The 19,019-nt window shown below is 33.0% G+C and overlaps 3 protein-coding genes and 2 non-coding genes across 7 annotated transcripts in view; 4 read left to right on the forward strand and 1 right to left on the reverse strand.

Annotated features, from left to right (window-relative positions):
* LOC107190052 (TBC1 domain family member 24) overlaps nucleotides 1-5,147 on the forward strand; it is a 50,283-nt gene extending 45,136 nt beyond the window's left edge. Inside the window, exons 8-12 of one of the 3 annotated variants that reach the window (XM_015578775.1) lie at nucleotides 446-475; nucleotides 1,611-1,697; nucleotides 3,811-3,969; nucleotides 4,053-4,282; nucleotides 4,963-5,147. In XM_015578775.1, coding sequence (XP_015434261.1) covers nucleotides 446-475; nucleotides 1,611-1,697; nucleotides 3,811-3,969; nucleotides 4,053-4,282; nucleotides 4,963-5,110 — 654 coding nt within the window. In that variant the 3' untranslated portion in view covers nucleotides 5,111-5,147. The remainder of the gene's footprint in view (nucleotides 1-445; nucleotides 476-1,610; nucleotides 1,698-3,810; nucleotides 3,970-4,052; nucleotides 4,283-4,962) is intronic. The other 2 variants (XM_015578776.1, XM_015578777.1) reach the window with 2 other exon arrangements.
* Nucleotides 5,148-11,182: 6,035 nt separating this feature from the next.
* On the forward strand, nucleotides 11,183-12,110 carry LOC107190105 (uncharacterized protein C45G9.7). The gene is made up of 3 exons (XM_015578839.1): nucleotides 11,183-11,453; nucleotides 11,708-11,836; nucleotides 11,920-12,110. Exons 1-3 carry the CDS (start codon nucleotides 11,397-11,399, stop codon nucleotides 12,106-12,108), a joined length of 375 nt encoding a protein of 124 aa, XP_015434325.1. The 5' UTR covers nucleotides 11,183-11,396; the 3' UTR covers nucleotides 12,109-12,110.
* Nucleotides 12,111-14,576: 2,466 nt separating this feature from the next.
* The window catches only part of LOC107190139 (serine/threonine-protein kinase S6KL), a 72,746-nt gene continuing 68,303 nt past the window's right edge, over nucleotides 14,577-19,019 (forward strand). The window contains exons 1-8 of the mRNA XM_015578892.1: nucleotides 14,577-14,641; nucleotides 15,007-15,068; nucleotides 15,200-15,294; nucleotides 15,359-15,626; nucleotides 15,703-15,787; nucleotides 15,851-15,958; nucleotides 16,034-16,192; nucleotides 16,258-16,346. Coding sequence (XP_015434378.1) covers nucleotides 15,012-15,068; nucleotides 15,200-15,294; nucleotides 15,359-15,626; nucleotides 15,703-15,787; nucleotides 15,851-15,958; nucleotides 16,034-16,192; nucleotides 16,258-16,346 — 861 coding nt within the window. The 5' untranslated portion in view covers nucleotides 14,577-14,641; nucleotides 15,007-15,011. The remainder of the gene's footprint in view (nucleotides 14,642-15,006; nucleotides 15,069-15,199; nucleotides 15,295-15,358; nucleotides 15,627-15,702; nucleotides 15,788-15,850; nucleotides 15,959-16,033; nucleotides 16,193-16,257; nucleotides 16,347-19,019) is intronic.
* On the forward strand, nucleotides 16,588-16,659 carry Trnaw-cca. The gene has a single exon. It is a non-coding gene; the product is annotated as a tRNA-Trp (tRNA).
* Nucleotides 17,560-17,633, reverse strand: Trnan-guu. Its single transcript has one exon. It is a non-coding gene; the product is annotated as a tRNA-Asn (tRNA).

Consider the following 19,019-nt stretch of genomic DNA (forward strand, 5'->3'; position numbering starts at 1 on the left):
GAAACAGTGATCCGTACAGTGGACTCACGTACATGAAACGAATTCTTATTCTGTTCACATTGTTTTACCCTGTGATTGAATTTCATAAATTATTCCGTTGATTTTTCCGTAGCTAAAGGTTTTTTTATTAGTTTTTGATCTTGGCATGTTAACATCAATATTCTCCTGTTTATTTATATACTATGAGACTATATTGATAAATAGTGTACATATATGTGAGCCCATTGCGATATTATGTATATTATTTAGTGTTGAATGATTCTTTCCGTATTTGTGAGAAACGTTGCAGGTTTACAGGTTTAGTATAAATAGTTCACGTTTATTACTGTCCCTATCTTAAGATAACAATGTACAATTTACAAAGTTCATCGTTTAAACATAGTTTCTTAGGGTATATCAAAAGCGTACTATGCGAAAGCTGTTCAGTGATTCACTTTGTTTTCAGAAAGAGTGTGAAGACAGATACAAAGACAGGGTATCGTATAATTATCTTTTTGGGAAATGTGTTGTTAGTTTCATGTGCTCTGCCCTCTGTTCCTGAACTACTACCTGTTTACATTCATTCATACTCACCCATTATTACACTTTATCGTGCCAGCTTTGTCGCTGTTACCGTCTATCCACTTGCAGTTACTGCCTTTTTCGATTAATAGAATAACAAGGACTTCTTCGGTTGTAAAATTCCTTGTCTGTTCGTCAGGTATTCACTGGCTTTCAGTGTTTCATAAATACGATTCGCAAATCGTAAGAATAACAACAACAAAAAGTATACTCTTGGTCGGTGTACTCTTTGCCCGAAAAGAATGTTGAAGTTCAGAATATAGATGGTGACTGTTATTGGTGGGCTAAATGAGATGTTTGCTTCTCATTGATCGATGGGATGGTCGAACCTGTCTTTCAGCAAATTGAGGGAAAGCCCCTGAGAAACGTTTGAAACGCAACGTCAGTTTCGATCAGTGAATATAGAGTGCTTCATAAACTTCTGTCCATCGCAGTTTTCTAATACTTTTCGTTATAACTGCTGTGAAAGAGACGCAATGGTCGTTGAAACGACGCATTTTTAATTGTTTTACTAATTACAGTAGAAGCTCGATAATTCATCATTTTGGAACTGTAGAAATAATTTAACGAAAAAGTTTATTCACAAAAGTTATTGAGTATCGAAAAATTTTATTCAAACAATATTATACACACCGCATTTGCTCTGATGATATGCGAATTAAATGCGCTACCGTATGTACTCCGTTCCTTCCCCTCAATTATCGAACTTCTACTGTATTTTTTTTTTTTTAGATGCTTTCTTAGCATACCGATACATCGTTTTGTGTTCAAGGTTCCATGTTGGTTACACTGGTTAACAGTGAGGTCGAGCATTCATCTATTGTATACCACGCTGCAAGTGATATATTCAAACATGTGAAAATTATTATTGATCGTTCCCCTTGTATGCTCTGTGTCTCCTATGGTCTTAACCAGTGTTTCATATTAATATATTCCCGTTGATAAAAGTCGTGCCAAAGCCATATACCAAACATAACTGACGGTTCTATGTTGTCTTGTGTCATGCTGCATTACTGGAATGATGATGGATTTAATGGTGATGGGTGTAGGGTGCACACAGTCCTGGACCCCGTGCTCTGTCAATGGGCGTTTATCCCATACAAAGCATATGCTCCCAGATTCTAGACATGCCTGATGTAAGTACGTAACGGCCGTTCGTTAATCGAAGTACGGCAAATAGCAGAGTTTTCCGTATAGTAGACATTCGACTTACGTGTGCACGATAGGAACGGCCCCTCACTTACAGGTGCGCGTACTCCACTCTATCGTCCAGCACGCCCAGGACAGAATACCTACGGGGTTACTTTTAATAAAATTTTTCGATGTTTTCAGATATTTTCAATTATAATCAACTATATTTCGTATTATGCTTGATTCATATTGAATATAAATGTAAAGTACGCGACAAGTATAAGGTATAACAAAGTTAGAGTTAGACACAAGAATGTTAAATATCTTTAAGGTGTGTTAAATATCTTAAGGTTTATCATAGAAATCGAAAAAAATATAAAATAATTCATATAGCTAGTCCGGTTTAACTGTATACACGCTATTATTTCTGTGATCATTGAAAATGCATAGGAAAGTTTCATATGAAAGTTGTTAGTGTAAACTTAATGAAATATTTGAATTTTTTTTCTTATTTACACAGATTTTAATACCAATGTAAATTTTTAAAAACTGGAACTACATATTTTTATTATTGCCATGTTATTATGCATTTAATTTTTTTTTAACAATTTCTGGGATAACTGTATTGGTGACAATTTCACTGTTTCTTGTCTCGTGGATCACACGTAATGGGTAAAAGATGCTAACCAAGCTAGACATTTGTTACTGCTAAGTAATAGTCCACTCTATACTGAACAATTTCTGCGAATAAACTTTTTTGATATCTCCTGGCTGGAAATTTGGCCCTTGACAAAGCCCCGAGTTGTGCGTGAATCGAATGTCTACTGTAGTACGCTGGCCGCGTCTTTGTGGCATGTCGATATTGTTGTTATCGTTGTACATACAGCCACCTGGAAGTATATATTATGGGTAGTTTACATCATATTCCCATCATGGCTATTATCTCAAACGTAGTAGACAAAAAACATGTACGAGTCGTATGGGTTAAACGGTGGCAACCGTTAAACATGGTCTTCAAAATTGTGAAATGGGTCAGACTGATGTAAATGAAACTTTATTGTCTTCCATTTGAAAGATGCAAGTACATTAGCTGATTATTGATTAAGTCATTGTTACAGCTTTGTAGTCATGGTTTCGTTATCATTTCTATTCTACTTCTTTTTTGCCTAAGATTTCCTATTTTGCCAGTTTATACGTTGAACTGAATGGTATATAATTTGATTTACATTGATTAGAACAGTGCACTGCTTTGTGCTCCTCTGAACATATTTAAGCTCTGATTATCATTCTTTGCTGTTCATTTGGCATGCGTTCTTTTTGTTCTGTTCATGCATTCACGACGACATTATGGTATTTCCCTTCCCCAGACCTTTATGAATTTGTGTTGCAATCTTTATGCGAATGTCAGACGATTTTTACTGGTAATGCAATTAGTGTGTAATACCAATAACAAGTAGTGAAACGATGGTAGTGATTCTAAACTGTTTGAACATTTTTAGAAATGCGTGCAATTAGACATGTATGCTATTGTATATTTGTAATATTAGTCAATTGTTTTATTATATCATCCGCATTGCATCATCAGTTTCTCAAAACACAACCTTGATTCATTTAAAATTCAAATTTATTGTAACAATTCACTTTTATATTCGTATGACGCTATCACATTTTGCATGGAGAATGATTTTTTTGCATTTTGTTCAAGCATATTTAGTTTCTTTCGCGGTTCTTAGAGTTTACCACCTTTATTGCACCATTGGTAATAGATCTGTGTATGTAGTCTGTTCAAGCAATAAATAATTAAGATTAATAATAACAATGATAGAGAAACTGTTTACGAATTATAATTACACAAAAACAGTGGACCAAACGTAATGGAATACAGTACGATAAAGTACTACATTAAAATATTTTATGCAAAACTTTCACAATTTTAAGCTTCAAGGACGTCTTATTTTTAATTTCTTTTTTTTCAGTCAAGCGCATGATCCGCTGCTGTGATTTAGTTTTGCTGTATTCTTGAAGGAGTAGAAATTTATTCGAAACTAATGTTTGCACAGTCATGCATATTCATCCTGACAAATACATTAGACTAATTTTCTTCTTACTCTGTGACAGTTATTCACATTATGGTCCTGGTTGCCGATGAGGATCACCATGTACCAACCGATACTACTATATACAACAGAAGAGCATGGTTGTTCGTTGACAACGTTTTACGTTAGGGTAGAGCAACACGAGCCAACCCTGCTAATGATAAAGACGTGTAATAACGAAGTAAGTATTTTCTAACTCTAACTAACATATTATACCGTGTCCAAGAAACTATAATAAATATTCGTTCCGTCGTTATTTACAAGGTTTTTGGTGCCTATTGTTCTACGAGATGGTGCGAGCGTAATTTAAAGAACGATAAAGGACAAAGACAAGCCTACTTTGGCACAGGTGAAACGTTTCTGTTCAGTTTGTATCCTGAACGAGCAAAATATCCTTGGGTAGGCACGGATTCTTCGCACACTGAAGCCAAGGTTCATCATTCAGCCGAGTTATTCATGGCGGCGGATTCTAAGATGATAACGATTGGTGGCGGGTATGTTTCATCACATAAGGACAATGTCCCTATTTCTAATCAATGATATGTAGTAGTATATATATTTAGTATTAGTACTATAATTAGTAATTATGTAAGAGTTCTGCTATCGCAGAAATTGATTTTTATTATTTATTTATGCAAAGATCGACCAAAAATCTTATTAGATATAAAATGTAAACCTCCCGTATAATTAAATTTAAATAAAAGTATTTTTAGAAACATTTTAACTTAATAATAGTTAATTTAATATGAAGTATAAAATATCCCTAGTTCTGCTCGGCGAAAATGGAAGTGCCAAAACCAAACTTTGGCGAACAATACTAAAGATTCCGTAAGTTTTTTTTTTATTAAAAACGCAGCGTCCACGTCTAATTTACGATCTCAACGGTCCTCTCAAATCATGTTTCTTTACGATGGATGCACTTATTATATTTATTTCTATTAAAATGCTGCCATCTATTGAACAGCGGGCTGTAGCATTTTGTTCGGAAATACTGAACTAATTCAAATAATTTTTTGCATAACTAGTTCATTATTTAACTTTTTACATTAAAAAGAAAATATACGTACTGAGCAGAAATCGGAACATTGACCTTACTGTATGCATAGTGGTCCAGGACAAGTATTGTTAATCCACTCACATTAAACTATTTACGCTAATTCGTTTTTTTTTACAGAGATGGTCAAGCTATATGGATGGACGAAAACATCAGATACGGTAAGACAGATCGGTGCTCTACATTCAACAACCCGCCACTTTGCGCTAGCGGTGACTTTGAGATTAGAGTACTAGAGGTATACGGTTTCGCCGGTGCTTGGGAATAACACGGAACTCGGTATTACGACGTATCGGTTTATTTGATTCCCTACTGCCATTTAGCAACTCTATTTCTATATGTACAGAGTTGTATACATATATACAAGTATCTTTGTGTATGTGAAAACATTACGACGTCGACATTAACGCGGTATTGTCGTAAAGGTATCCTCGGTCGCTTTCGGAATACTAGTATTACGTGTGTATGTTCCGTTGCTGAGAGGCGTTGAAAAAGGTTCTGTACCGAATGAGATTATGTAGACTTGTATCCCTTTCGTTTTGTTAAGCTTCTTGTTCGATTATTTGTCTCGATGTCCGTAAACATATAACAAAGCGATTCTTACGTTCATTGTATCGTGGATTTCTTATTCGATTGAACGAGACGATAGAACAGTTGGCACAGTTGGACGTAACCCGCGACACACTGAATTTAGACAATAATCAGTGTCGAGTCAGACATTCAGTTGTACGCAAATTTTGCTGTTCCATATGTATATATGTAAAAAAATAATTGGTTATTTACGTGAATACTTAATATTAACTGGACTATAGATGCTATCGTTATGTATTTGTGTATATACGTACACATATATACGGGGGAGAGTCACCCACGATTAAACCCATGAATATCTTCGTCGTTTTTTTGTGGGACATAAATTTCATTTTTTTGGGGGGGAAGATGCTCCCTGTATATACCACGTATCGCAGATTATTTCATCGAATTTATTGTTAATTATACAGTTTGTCGGAAAACGCTCGTATACATGTGTTAACGTCTTGTAGTGTTTATTACTTTAGTATTGTTATGCCTAGCTTTAATCAGTTGTTAAATGAAAATGCGAGAGAACCGAAGAATACTGTTTATATATACATATGTGTTACGTATTGTGTATGTCACGAGTTACCCTTGTATATTTATACGTCGGTCATTTGAAAAGTTGATGGAGTGGAGTGGAACGACAAGTCGTGTCGTTTTTGATATATTTTTATTTTTCCATAGAATTCCCTTTAACATCAGCGCACTTGGACTAGCGGTATTCCAATGAGCTGATCAGTTAGGGGACGCGGCATACAATGTAAAGGCACTTTTGTTCGAGCAATTGTATACCAAAATATTATGCAGTACATTGGACATAATATGTTGTTATTCATATAACAGACGAAAATCTTCCATTAACTTCAGAACTACTGATTTCGTCTATACTTTATTCCGAGGAACTTTTTAAATGACCCATATATATCATATACGTGCGTGTATGTTAATCTCATGTATTTTCCTATAAATATGTGAAATAATGTCCCTTATGCAATCAGATTGATTACACGCGTAAATCATTAGTACGCATATACATATACTTGATGAAGTATCGTGATCGACCGTAGAATGACACTTGACCGAAATGGCAGGGGGCGAATGGTACTTCGAAACAACGATATATTTTTTTTTAATTTCATGGTGATAATTGCGTTGAAAGGGACACGTTCAGTCGAGTCGTATAATCGACTCATTCTCTAACACAGATTATGATGAAGCCATAGTTTTCACGTAGTACGTTTAAGGATTTGTATATTTTATGTAGCATACGTAATTCGTGTTAATAGTAAACCAAACTAGTACAGACAAAAGTATATGTATATTTCCAAGCGTTACGTCTTTTTCTTTTTCGATACACTTCGGGCATTCTGAAGAAGCGTACTAGGCATTGCTGTCGGTTATCCTTTGTCTCTCTTTGTGATCAAATCTGTATCGATATTGTGCGGTACACGATTAACTCTTAGAGTACCTGCTTCTGTGTTTAGTTTCTTGTTGGTTAATTCTTCTTCTTCTTCTTCTTTTTTTTCTTTTTTTTTTTTTATTCGAATGAAAGGACGAGAGGAAGAGTAAGGTCGAGCGTATGTGAAACTAAAGGTGTCGATTTAGATTCCTTGGTTGTGATGTAGAAGTGGCTGGCACCACCTATGTCGGAGCGACAATACGTACTAATTATAAATGTTGCGTGGGAGGGTCATGTATCTTTCACCCCCCGTCACGTTATTATCAATTTCAGAACAGCATGATACATATTACTCCCAATATGGCGGCACGTTATACAGAATGTCCCATAACCGGTGGTACAATTTGAGAGGTAAAAACTATACAATAAATAACCCGACAAAACTGTACAATGATACACTTTTCGCGAGAGCTGTCATTTTCAAGAAAATTGAGTTTATTTAATTTGCTTGTCGAATAGTTAACAAATACACAAACATTTCCATCTATAGTAGCAAGAAACAGCTTCCTCTTGAATGCTTACATATCCGTCAAGTATTCAAACTCAATATTTTTCGAATAACAGATTCTCATGAAAGAACTTCATTTTACATTTTCGATACATTTATTCATATAAAACAACGACCACTAGTTACAAGACATCCTTTATCAACGAAATACCGGAAACACTTAACAGAATAGAGCCTAAAAATCGCTTCATGTACTGGTTGAATTACTGTCTCATTTTTATCGACCTAGAAAATTGATTACGTTAGTTGGTTCTTTGTGTCTCTTTGTACGACGCTTAGACAGACAAAACAAACGAGTGGACGAACAATGTAACGAAGTACAATCAACACTACACATTTATGGCGTTGCTGAACTCAGTTCTAAATGTAACGAACTTGTATCGATCTAAGCAGTCGACCCCTCTTGTCACGTAGTGAAAATGTAATTTACAAATCGAGGTTGGTCGTAAATTTGGCGATTTCTATTCGATTTGCCGTTTCGACGTCTTATAAATCTTACGAAAATCAAAGAACGAAATAGGGAACACTGCTGATCTCACTGAGGAGCCAAAGTAGAGTAGCGTAATTAGGTGTATCTGTTTAGCATTGTTGGAAGCCTGTATTGGTATATTTGAATCGAGGTGGTTCGCCCATTCTCCTAACTATAAAAAATATCTTTTCTGAAGGTATTTTACAATGTCAACAGTACACGTAATTTTACATAAGTAGAAAGTATGGGAATAACAGAAATTGAGAACATAAAATAATTTAGCCTGAAAATTGTGCGAATAGAAAAGGTGCATTTTGTACAACGTGAGAACAGTCAAAGAAGGGGACATCTACGTGTTTAAAGAGTTCCATACCAGTTAAATTATTGCATTATTAATTTAGACCTCTAGAAACTCATACATAATGTATGTTTACTGTTATAGAATCGAACCATATCGTTTTCGCGTGAAGGCCCTCTTCTAGACTATTCTAGAACACTCTTATTAAAAGGAAACAATATACATTTCACAAAGAAGTGGTTGCTAAGGCTGCTGGTACGAAAGATACTTTTTTGTAAAACTATAGTTGTGTGATAACTGCAAACAGAATGAGTGGACATTTATTTATTGTATGCTCGTAATCGAGAGAAAGGTGATGTGCTGAAAATGGAAAGTATTATTGTTCAAAGTTTCTAATGTAGCGCAACATAACATAAATATACGCTATAATGTGTATATAATTTAATATATCCGTATATGTATAATGTAAGTTGTACCATTTCCGGAAAGAAATTGTTGCCTCTGGATGCTACTTTATCATATCATCGTTGTGAATAGAATATTGTTATACACAAATTTATCGTTCTGTTTCATTCCTTCTATTTTGAGAAGGATATTTCATGTGACATTCTTAGTGTATACATAAGTGTATTGCATGTGACATTGCCTTGCTCTTGAGCCAATATGTCCAAGTAAATTACAATGTAAAACTTATTTAGATGTACACACGAAACCGAAATCCCTGATATGAAGAATTTTATTGAACTTGCCTCCAATAAAAACAGACTTTTCTTCCATTTTTTATTGCTAGTTCAGTTGTGTATTTAAATGATCAGCAAGTAAAATCACGGATGAAATCTAGGATAGATCATACGATTAGAAATTTTAGTCAATTTTGACTTTAATCCTTTCCTTCATTTCCTACGGTTCAAATAAAAATATACGAAACTCATGATCATGTTTACGTTCTTTCTTCTTTGGATTCTAAGATATTATCAGAGAGGAAATAAGAGTGTACGTAAACTTTATTCACACATCATTTATTTACAATAATTTTATTTATTGCAAGTAAGTAAATAATAAAATTCGATCCGACAAAAGCTCTACTAGCCAACCTTCTACAGGATATTACTTCAGCTTTATTTCAATTGTAAGGTATGAATTTATTAAAATAGTCGAATATATACGTGACTCCTTGCACATTATTATTCATATAATTAACAAAGATTTTCTACCTTACATTTAGTCTTAAAATAATCTAAGTTTCATGTACGATAGAACATTTATCAAAAATATTCGATCTTACATTTATTCTTCCAACTAGAGAATTTAATTTTAAGTTCGCAGCCATTAGCTTGGTATTACCTTCAGTTTACAATACTTTACCGAAGATAATACCAATTGCCCGGGTCTCACCACGAGGAGGTTGCTGCGAGTGGAGACCCAAAGAAAGCTAGATGGAACCCAATCCCATCTATGTAACCGTAGTTACATCGATGGAATCATTAGTTTCATCTACCTCCCTTTTTACAAAGTCTTACAAATAACTTAAATGTAACTGAAATTTAGACGCTTTAATGTTGATTTCCCTCGGCGGATGGCTTCTTTCTTGAGTTTACCTGAAAATAAAATGAAGATCCCACGGTGGATGATCGATGTCTTCTTTCTTGAGCTTACACTAGTCTTACAATCGACTTAACTTACAACTATAACATTTAGATGCATACCGAGCAATTATTACAGACAAAAGGAGTGCATATTTTCTGAAGGAGAATATGTTTCAGAGAGTCGATGCTCTCGGAAGGAGAGCACCGATTCTCTCTGATGCTAAGTGGAGAACAACGGCAGTTAAAATAATAACTACTCGGTATACATTACAATTATGTTACAATGGGTTTGCAGCCATTGGCTCGGCATTATCCGCGATTTACAAAAATGCAAATCGAGGATAACACCGATTACCAGGTCTCACCACGTGGAGGTTGCTGCAAGTGGAGACCCAAGGAAGATAGATGGACACACAAGTTCCATCTATCCACCTTTCACAATAATCTTACAATCAACTTAGATATCTAAATACGCTTATACTATAAATATCGAAATCCCTCGGAGGATGGCTTCTTTCTTCACGTTATTGAATTAAAATAAATCAAAATAAAACATCGTTAATTAAAACAAATCATAATGAAACTCAAGTAATTATAATAGATCAAAATATAACAGAGTTAATTAAAATGAATTAAAATAAAACACAATTAATTAAACTAAATCAAACTACTCAATGCGCGTGAAATTATTTCACAATAAGTTTAATATTATAATGTTTATAACAATCACATCTTGGGTGGGAGATGTTCAACATTGTATTATCCCTTTTACAATGCGAATTGTTAATAATTATAACAGATAGATATCGAGATATACAGAAACTTGCAAGATATGGATCGTTTTATGAACTTTCACGTGGAATAAATTTTATTTTATTCTAAATTATTAAATAATAGCCATGTCGTAATGTCGGTAGCAATTGTTAACTAAAAATTGTTTAATTGAGGGTAGGTGTGCGAGCGATAGAGTACGGTAGAGCGTGCCGCGGTATCGCTGTTCTCCGTCGGTCCAACGCACTAGTGACGTTGCGTCACACAGTTTACTGACCTAGCCGTGTACGCGTGTACCATGGCCATACCTGGCCATACCATCCGATGTTTGGGTCGTTCAAGGAAGGTTGTTCAAGCCGACAAAAACAATTCAACATGAACAAACCTGCCTACACCCAATACATAACGGCGTTAGGTTCCTCACTATCGGTATTTTACACTATCGGTATTTCAGAACATGAGACACGAAGTCCCATAAGATGATAGGTCTATCCTATACCTAGTCGGTGGTTAAACATTTCGCCAGGTGTTTTATGATGCAAGTTGCTGCAACACCGACAGAGTGGGGTGTGCGTTTCTACGGTGAAGTCTGACAAAGGTAGTTTCCTATCTATATTACTCAATACGTATGGCTGTCAATGTGTGAAAAGGACTGTCTTAACTGATCTTAACAACGCCTAGCTTAACCATTATTAATCAGTTAAACGTATTTAGAAACAAAATCATTTTTAAGCACTTTTTAACACGTTTCTTTTTGCATTCTTAAATTCATTTCGACTCTGCTGTCATTAGTACCTTGGTGGCAGTCCGTATACAACTGGTGATTACATCGAGTCATTGAAAGCAATTGTCAATCTGAACACATCAAAGCCACAACATTCGACATTATGTGTGCGAAAATGGCTTTTCAGCACCAAGCTGGTACCGCTATGAAATGTTTAAGTGTGCGTATCATGGTTATTCAAGTGCTATTCACTCGTGCTCAATAAATTAATGCGTCAATTGTCACGTCCTTCTGGACGTAAACTTGATCAACGAACGTGATTTTCATTTATATGTTTTGGTAATAGTGTGTAATAATAAATAATTTCGTTGTGTTATAAGTATAACATTCAAATAATTTGTTATAAAAAGGTTTTAGTATAACAATCAATATTACATTTAACTCAATGTTGGATGTGTTATTCGTTCCTTTCAGATACCAATTACATTACACAAAGAAATGGAAGTCAATGAGAATGGGGAAAAAGTAATGAAATGTGGCTTTAAGATTGCTGGTGGAATTGATCAAGATTTTAGGAAAAGTCCACAAGGTTATACAGATAATGTGAGGAATATAATTAGATTCTCAATATTATAAATTTATTGTATATTTTTAATGTATGAGTACTTAATGTTGCATTATTGTAGGGTATATATGTAACCGAGGTACATGAAGGATCACCAGCAGCTAAAAGTGGTCTTCGAATGCATGACAAAATATTGCAGTGCAATGGGTATGATTATACCATGGTCACTCATAAAGAAGCAGTGTCATATATTATGAAGCGTCCAGTATTAAATTTGTTAGTAGCTCGCAAAGGTGTAACCAGTACTTAAATACCAAATGAAAAGTTTACATGATATAAAAAAATATTTATTTCACTCTATACATTAACAAAGTCAATTTATTTGAGCTACATGTCTGCCAAATATCAGATTAGGTTGTAACCAATAGTATGATTACTTTAATTCCTGAAATTAGAAAGAATCAAGTACTGGGTATTTTATCCTTATCTGTAATAGGTGATTGAAATCCTGTTTGGAATAATGGCATAAAGTTCGTTCAGCTGCACTAGGTGGTTATTGAAATGTTTAATTTTCAGGCATAATATCCATCTTTTATTACAGTAGAATTAAAGTACTAGAACAATAGATTGATATATATGTATAAAAATCCTGTTATGGTTCGTTATTGTTGTTAAAAAGAATAATTGTATGGAAGTGTTTTCCTCTTAATACTACATGACAGTATTGCTATTGATCATGTACAATTATGCTTGAAAAAAAAACATAATTTACATGTGCCTGCTTGAAAATCATACTGTATAATGTTTATTGTATATCGAAATTTACAATAATATTTCTTGTGCCAAACAACAAGTGCTATCATGGGATCCATATGAATTTATCTTAAAACGGATTTCATAGAAATGGGTTCAGTTGAATAAATGTATTTCTTGTTTGATTCAAACAAAGAAAATAATTGTATGTATGAGAGTCATAATACTTTAATTTTTTAAGTATTTCTATATTGTAATGTATAACAAAAATGCCAAAGCATAATGAAGTTACACTAGTTTAGATACACAACAATACTTTTTACAAAATTTTGTATGCTATTATATATCAGTATATTATTATAAGATATGTGTGGTTAACTTCGAATTTATGCATTTAACGACCGATACAATCATACAATAAACATTGTCTTTAATACTTTCAATAAGTACTGGATTTAATGTAATTTACGTGAATGAGCGAAGATACATGTAACTTGCATCTCGTGGAACATATTTCGTTACTTATTGGAATGTATACAGAAAATAATTCAGAGTGTGTACTTTGAGACCAATAGAACTACTGTATTTTCTATTTTGTACATTTTTTACTTTGACCAATAATGAATGTTTCGAAGCACTCGTCGGGTGCATTTTTACACATAAAGGAAACAATGTTGTATTTCACATTTTTTAAATTGGCTTCGGATGTACAATAAGTGAAACAAAAGAAAAAGTTCCTGTGACAAATATGACTTTCTTTTGTATCCCGATATTTTTAATATTATTACAGTGCAAACGTCGGATCGTTTTATAAAAGATAATATAGTACATTATTACGTTTTTATAACTAGTCTACTAACATGAATATTCGAAAAAAAGGAACCATATGATATAAATTATCATGTACGTGACCATTACGCATGTATGTAGCAATTTAAGATTTTTTGTATTAAAACCCACTACGAGAAATGACATGCATTAGTTCAATCAATACACAAATCTACATTTATACGAAAAGTATGTTATTTATTACCAAAAACATGATTAATATAGAAAAGTACAAAAGAAAATTGTGTGTTATTTTATCTCAATAATTTCTCTTATTCTATACTATTATCTTTTGTGGCAGGGTACATAGTAATTTTAATAAATTTTATACACACATTTTTTACAACATTTTCATTAACCACATGGTCTTCGACATATAAGATTGTGTAAAATAATACTTAGCAAAAAATTCAACATTAAATTCCTAATGGACTTTGAAAATACTTTTCCTTTCTCCTTAAAATCATATACATACGTACGTATGTGTTTGAAATAGTTACTTCATTGCGTACAAGATGTCTCTTACATGCCTTATTCCGCGATCTTTGATATTCCTAATTGACAATTTCCCGATTAGTAGTTGGTACAATATCAAGTCACAGAAAAATTTAAAAGTGTTGTTTGAGTTTTTAATATGGATTGTAATGAACAAATATTAAATTTAAAGTACTTTAACGATTGAGTGGTTCGAGTATCAAACTTAAAAGTAGGACAAAAATTCGAAGAACAGCTTCAAGTTCGGTTGAAATTTACTTCGTTTACGACCTAAGAGAAAATCGATTGGTCCCGACTCACCACGACGAACTGTAAGAGCGTAAATCTGTCGGGACCACAGTTTAAATTTTGTAGTCCTTGAGTAACTGTAGCAGCTAACATTTTGTGTTTACTGTTAATTTGTAATTTAAGATTCTCTTTTACCGAAATACGTAGGTACCTAATATTAATCAATGGAATTATAGACATTTTATTTACGTCGGTACGTTAGTTTTACGTTGGAGAACATTTATAAAAGAATAAGTCTATCCTTATGTGTCATCTGCGGTCTACCGAGTCACGTGACAACACATCCGTCATTTTAATTTGTAACAATTCAAATCGTGAACCACTCCTGAATACGATGATGCTCGATTTCGTTTGTTTTTTCAACTTACATAGGAAAATTGATTCGATATAACAGTACGCATCCTTATTCTAGATCAAATGACAGGAATACGGTGACGTTTGTGTTGAGTTTCTTTGATTTTTTTGCTGTTTGATAACAGGTCTATAGAATATTTTATTTAATAGTTTACAGAAATGATTCATTTACAATCATGTAATTTTAACAGTTTGACAATTTGTCAACGTATAGTCCTTTTATGTGAAAAAATTAATATTTCTTTTAATTATGAAAAGAAATCTTGTTATACATGAAGTATAGAGATCATATATATTTAAAAATTGATTTTTATAATGAATCACTTTATTCATCAAACATTAACTGTAAGCTATTATAGTACAGATTAATGATGAAATTGTTGTAACAGAATTATTAAGCATTTAATTAAATAAAAAATGTGAATAAAACAAATAATGTATACTGTTAAATTGAAATTTAAGATTTTAAAAATGTTGTGATGTTTTGCAGTTCGAATGGGTAATACTACTTCTAAAAACAAGTATTACAATAATCAAAAGTACACTAGTCAGGTATATATTTCTAAGAATTACTATAACCTCTACAATTTCAATACTATTGTTGATACAATAAATGTATTATATATATAAATATATATCAATTCATATGGTGTAACACATTTTGTTTTATTTCTATTGCACAGTACAGTCTTAGTGATTTAATTGGTGGTAGTTGTATTGGAACAACACAAGCCACAAGTAAAGAATCTAAATCATGGTCCCGTGCCTCATATAGAAGGTACATTTATTCGTCTTTTAAATATTACCTTGTATGGTACATACAGTGATTCTATAATTTTTAGTTGGAGCGAGGTTACATTATTTGATTCATTAAGTGCCTCTAAAACGCAATGGCCAGTGTCACGTTCTCAGGCCATGTTTCTGCCAGAATTTCAAATACGACAAGTATCTTTGCAAACCTCTTATAAGCTATTGTGTGTGATAGCTAAAGGAGCTTATGGAAAAGTATATCAGATTCTAAAACCAGATACTGGACAAGTTTATGCTTTGAAAGTAATTAGCAAAGCCAAAGTTGTTGCAGAAAATGGTATAGAGCAGGCTAAACAAGAGGTATGTGTACAATGACAGTTAATTGTTTAACAGTTCAGAAATTGGTAGCATAAATTGGACTGTTATTTAATTTTAGGTATCCATACAAAAGCTTGTCGGTCACCATCCATTTATATTAAACTGTACTCATATGTGGCAAGGAAGAAAGACATTATATATATGTAAGCTTCCTGTTGTATTATTACTGGTTACTATAGGTTGTCTATAATATTTATTAATTGCAGTGACTGATTATGTTGGGGGTGGAGAACTATTTTCACTAATTGAGGAATGCGGCTGTTTACCTGAAAATGTAGTTAAAATATATGTAGCAGAAATTGCTTTAGCTATTGGTAAGTGCAGATTATATTGAATTGATAATTTACTATGTAACAAAATTTGTAATTGTTTTTATTGTTTTTTTAAAGATTTTTTACACAATGCTGGAGTTGTACATAGAGATATAAAAGCAACAAATGTTCTTCTTGATGAAAAAGGACATGCTGTAATTATTGATTTTGGTCTAGCAAAATGGTTAAATCATACAGAAAGAACGAATACACTTTGTGGGACCCCGGAATATATGGGTAAATATTGAAAAACTGTTCAGAAGATTGAAGTATCAATTATACATATTTTTTATTAATTATAGCACCGGAGATATTGAAGAGGCAATATTATGGACAAGAGGTAGATTGGTGGTCACTGGGAGTTCTAGCTTGTTTTATGCTGACAAACCAGGTATTTGATACGTTAATTTTAATGTAACTTAATATATGCTTACAATTATGTGTATACTCAGTGAATCTATTATTTTACACGAAAGTAATTTAACATATAATATAAAATATTCTATAAAACGTACTCGTTTTCGAGTATAAATCTGAATTTATTTATTATAAATCAATAATATACATGTGTTTAAATGTGTAGTAGTTTGACCTTTTGCTTATTAACATTTTGAAAGACCTTTACACTACATGACTCCGTGGCGCAACGGTAGCGCGTCTGACTCCAGATCAGAAGGTTGCGTGTTCAAATCACGTCGGGGTCAAACTGTTTTTTTTTTCGTTAGAAATTTTTATTTTTCCAATCCTTAGGCTTTTAAATTAATTGTATGTATTATTTAACCCCTTGACGACGGGTGTGAAGAGACCGAAATTTCATAGAGTGTCGGGTGCCATTTTACGACAAAGGTAGCAGTTATGGACGCTGAAATTCTTACCAATTTAATTTATAGTTTTTCGTATCACTCTCTACACTTATACATATACATAAGGCTCATATTTATAATAGTAGTTTCTAAAGATGTATCTTCTCTTTGCAAAGTCATGTCTAACAATGAGACTATCAGAAAATGTATAGGGAAGCTTTCAAATTGTTTCTCTAATGTTATAAATAAAGAAAAATTTGACAGCAATCGTTGTGATAATTTTAAGTAGATACGTCACGAAATAAATGTGATAAACGGTATGTTGTATAATTTCCCTGTTTGCATGAACAGACTGATAGTGCACGATACCTGTTATATCTATAGGTCCGTATTTTTTTCGAATCACGACAACATATGGAAAATGCATGGTCTGTACAAGTTACGGAGCCCGTCGTTCGAGGGGGATTAATAATAATCGAGAAAATTTGTTTACTTATTTACTTCAGGTAGCATATGTTCAATGCAGACAATAAATATTTCGAAGTTAATTTATAATTAGAATCATTTATTAATTCAAAGTAGTATAATTGCATAATTTTGAAAGAATAGCACGCAAAGGTTGTTATACGAATATTTATAAAATTACGAATATGAATAAGTATATTGTTGCCAGAATTAATTACGCTACGTTGACTATTCTTTTCATAAAATTTTATGAACAGTAAAAGTACGCAGGATTTTTGTTCACTAGTGGAAATATTAAAACTGAAACACAATTTGTTAAGGTGTGAAAAAGAAATCCGCCCCCGGGTGGGCTCGAACCTCCAACCTCTCGGTTAACAGCCGAACGCGCTAGCCGATTGCGCCACGGAGGCATTTTGTTTCCACGTTCATTTTTGTCGTTTTACTACTGCTTTTAATATGTCCCAGATCATACGTAAGTTTTGCCCTTAAAATAGTGATCTGCTTATTTTATTGATGTTAAAAATGAATGGTTTGAACGATTTTATTAAAAATAATCGTTTCTAATGCTCTACACACAGACGTATAATATGTTAATTGAAATTTTATTGAACTATTCACGTGTATACGGCATACGGGGTCTATGTAGTTGACAATTGAATTATTTACAACCATGTACTTATCTACTAGTATAGAAATTAGAGTGAACACTCAGTTATGTTATATTGTAAATTCAATGTTGTATGTTTTTCTGTACAATTGTAATAATTAACGCGTATGAACTTTACACATCATTTCTTCCATTTATAATTTGGTGTTATTGTTATTTTCAAAGATTTGAGTAGCATTATTTGTTTGATATAATGAACTTTTCGAAGCAACCAATGATTTAATTTAACCCGTGATAGGTACATTTAATTCCAGTGTCGTAATATTGAAATAAAACATATGTTTCTGATAGAGAATTTCTTCAGGAATCGATTGGCATACCCACATTTCCTGGAAAGTTTTAAGTTTTTCAGAAATACCAATTAAAGAAAGAAAGACTTTGACAAAATCAGGTTTTTTAAATTTTTATGCTATTTTTTGCAGTACTATGAAATGAAACAAATTCTGTTGGATTTCACAGTTGGAATGATGTACTATAGTAAACAAATTGTTTCAGTTAAATAAGATATAAATGAATATTTTTTAAGGTACTCTGAAGTTTGGATATTTTTAAAGTGGGATAAAAGGGAAAATCAATGATCTATGTGTATAGAATATTTCGATTAAGAATATTATTTGTACTAGGGCATACAGAAAATTAATTATAATCTAACTTAATACATTTATGCATTGTATACAGAGTACTGATCTATGGTTATCGTAGATTCGTCTAAAACAAATTTACAAGAAAGTAATTGTTTATAATGCATAAAATATAGATAAATAATTATTTATGTTAACATTAGTTAGTTTTATGCAAAGAACTGCCAAAAACACTTTCCTTTATTTTTGGAGAAACACCAAAGCAACAACAGTTTTAGGCACACAGGTGCGATTCGCACCAACGCGCACTTTCGATGTCGCTCCTTTGAAAACTAAACTGTAAGTGACCCTCGGCCCTTGGGGCCGTACTCCTGAGACTGTAGGGCAGTGTAGGGGATAGACATACTTACCGTAATGGAGGAAATACATACACTTATTCACCTGTAAATACTGAAATTTTGTAATCCCAAAAACACTTGAAATTTGTACTGGTGCGAAATTGCACCATTGTGCCTACCACGGATTAAATAAACCATAGTTGTTAATAC

The sequence above is a fragment of the Dufourea novaeangliae genome, unplaced genomic scaffold (assembly GCF_001272555.1).
Source record: "Dufourea novaeangliae isolate 0120121106 unplaced genomic scaffold, ASM127255v1 scaffold172, whole genome shotgun sequence".
In the NCBI taxonomy this organism is placed as follows: Eukaryota; Metazoa; Arthropoda; class Insecta; order Hymenoptera; family Halictidae; genus Dufourea; species Dufourea novaeangliae.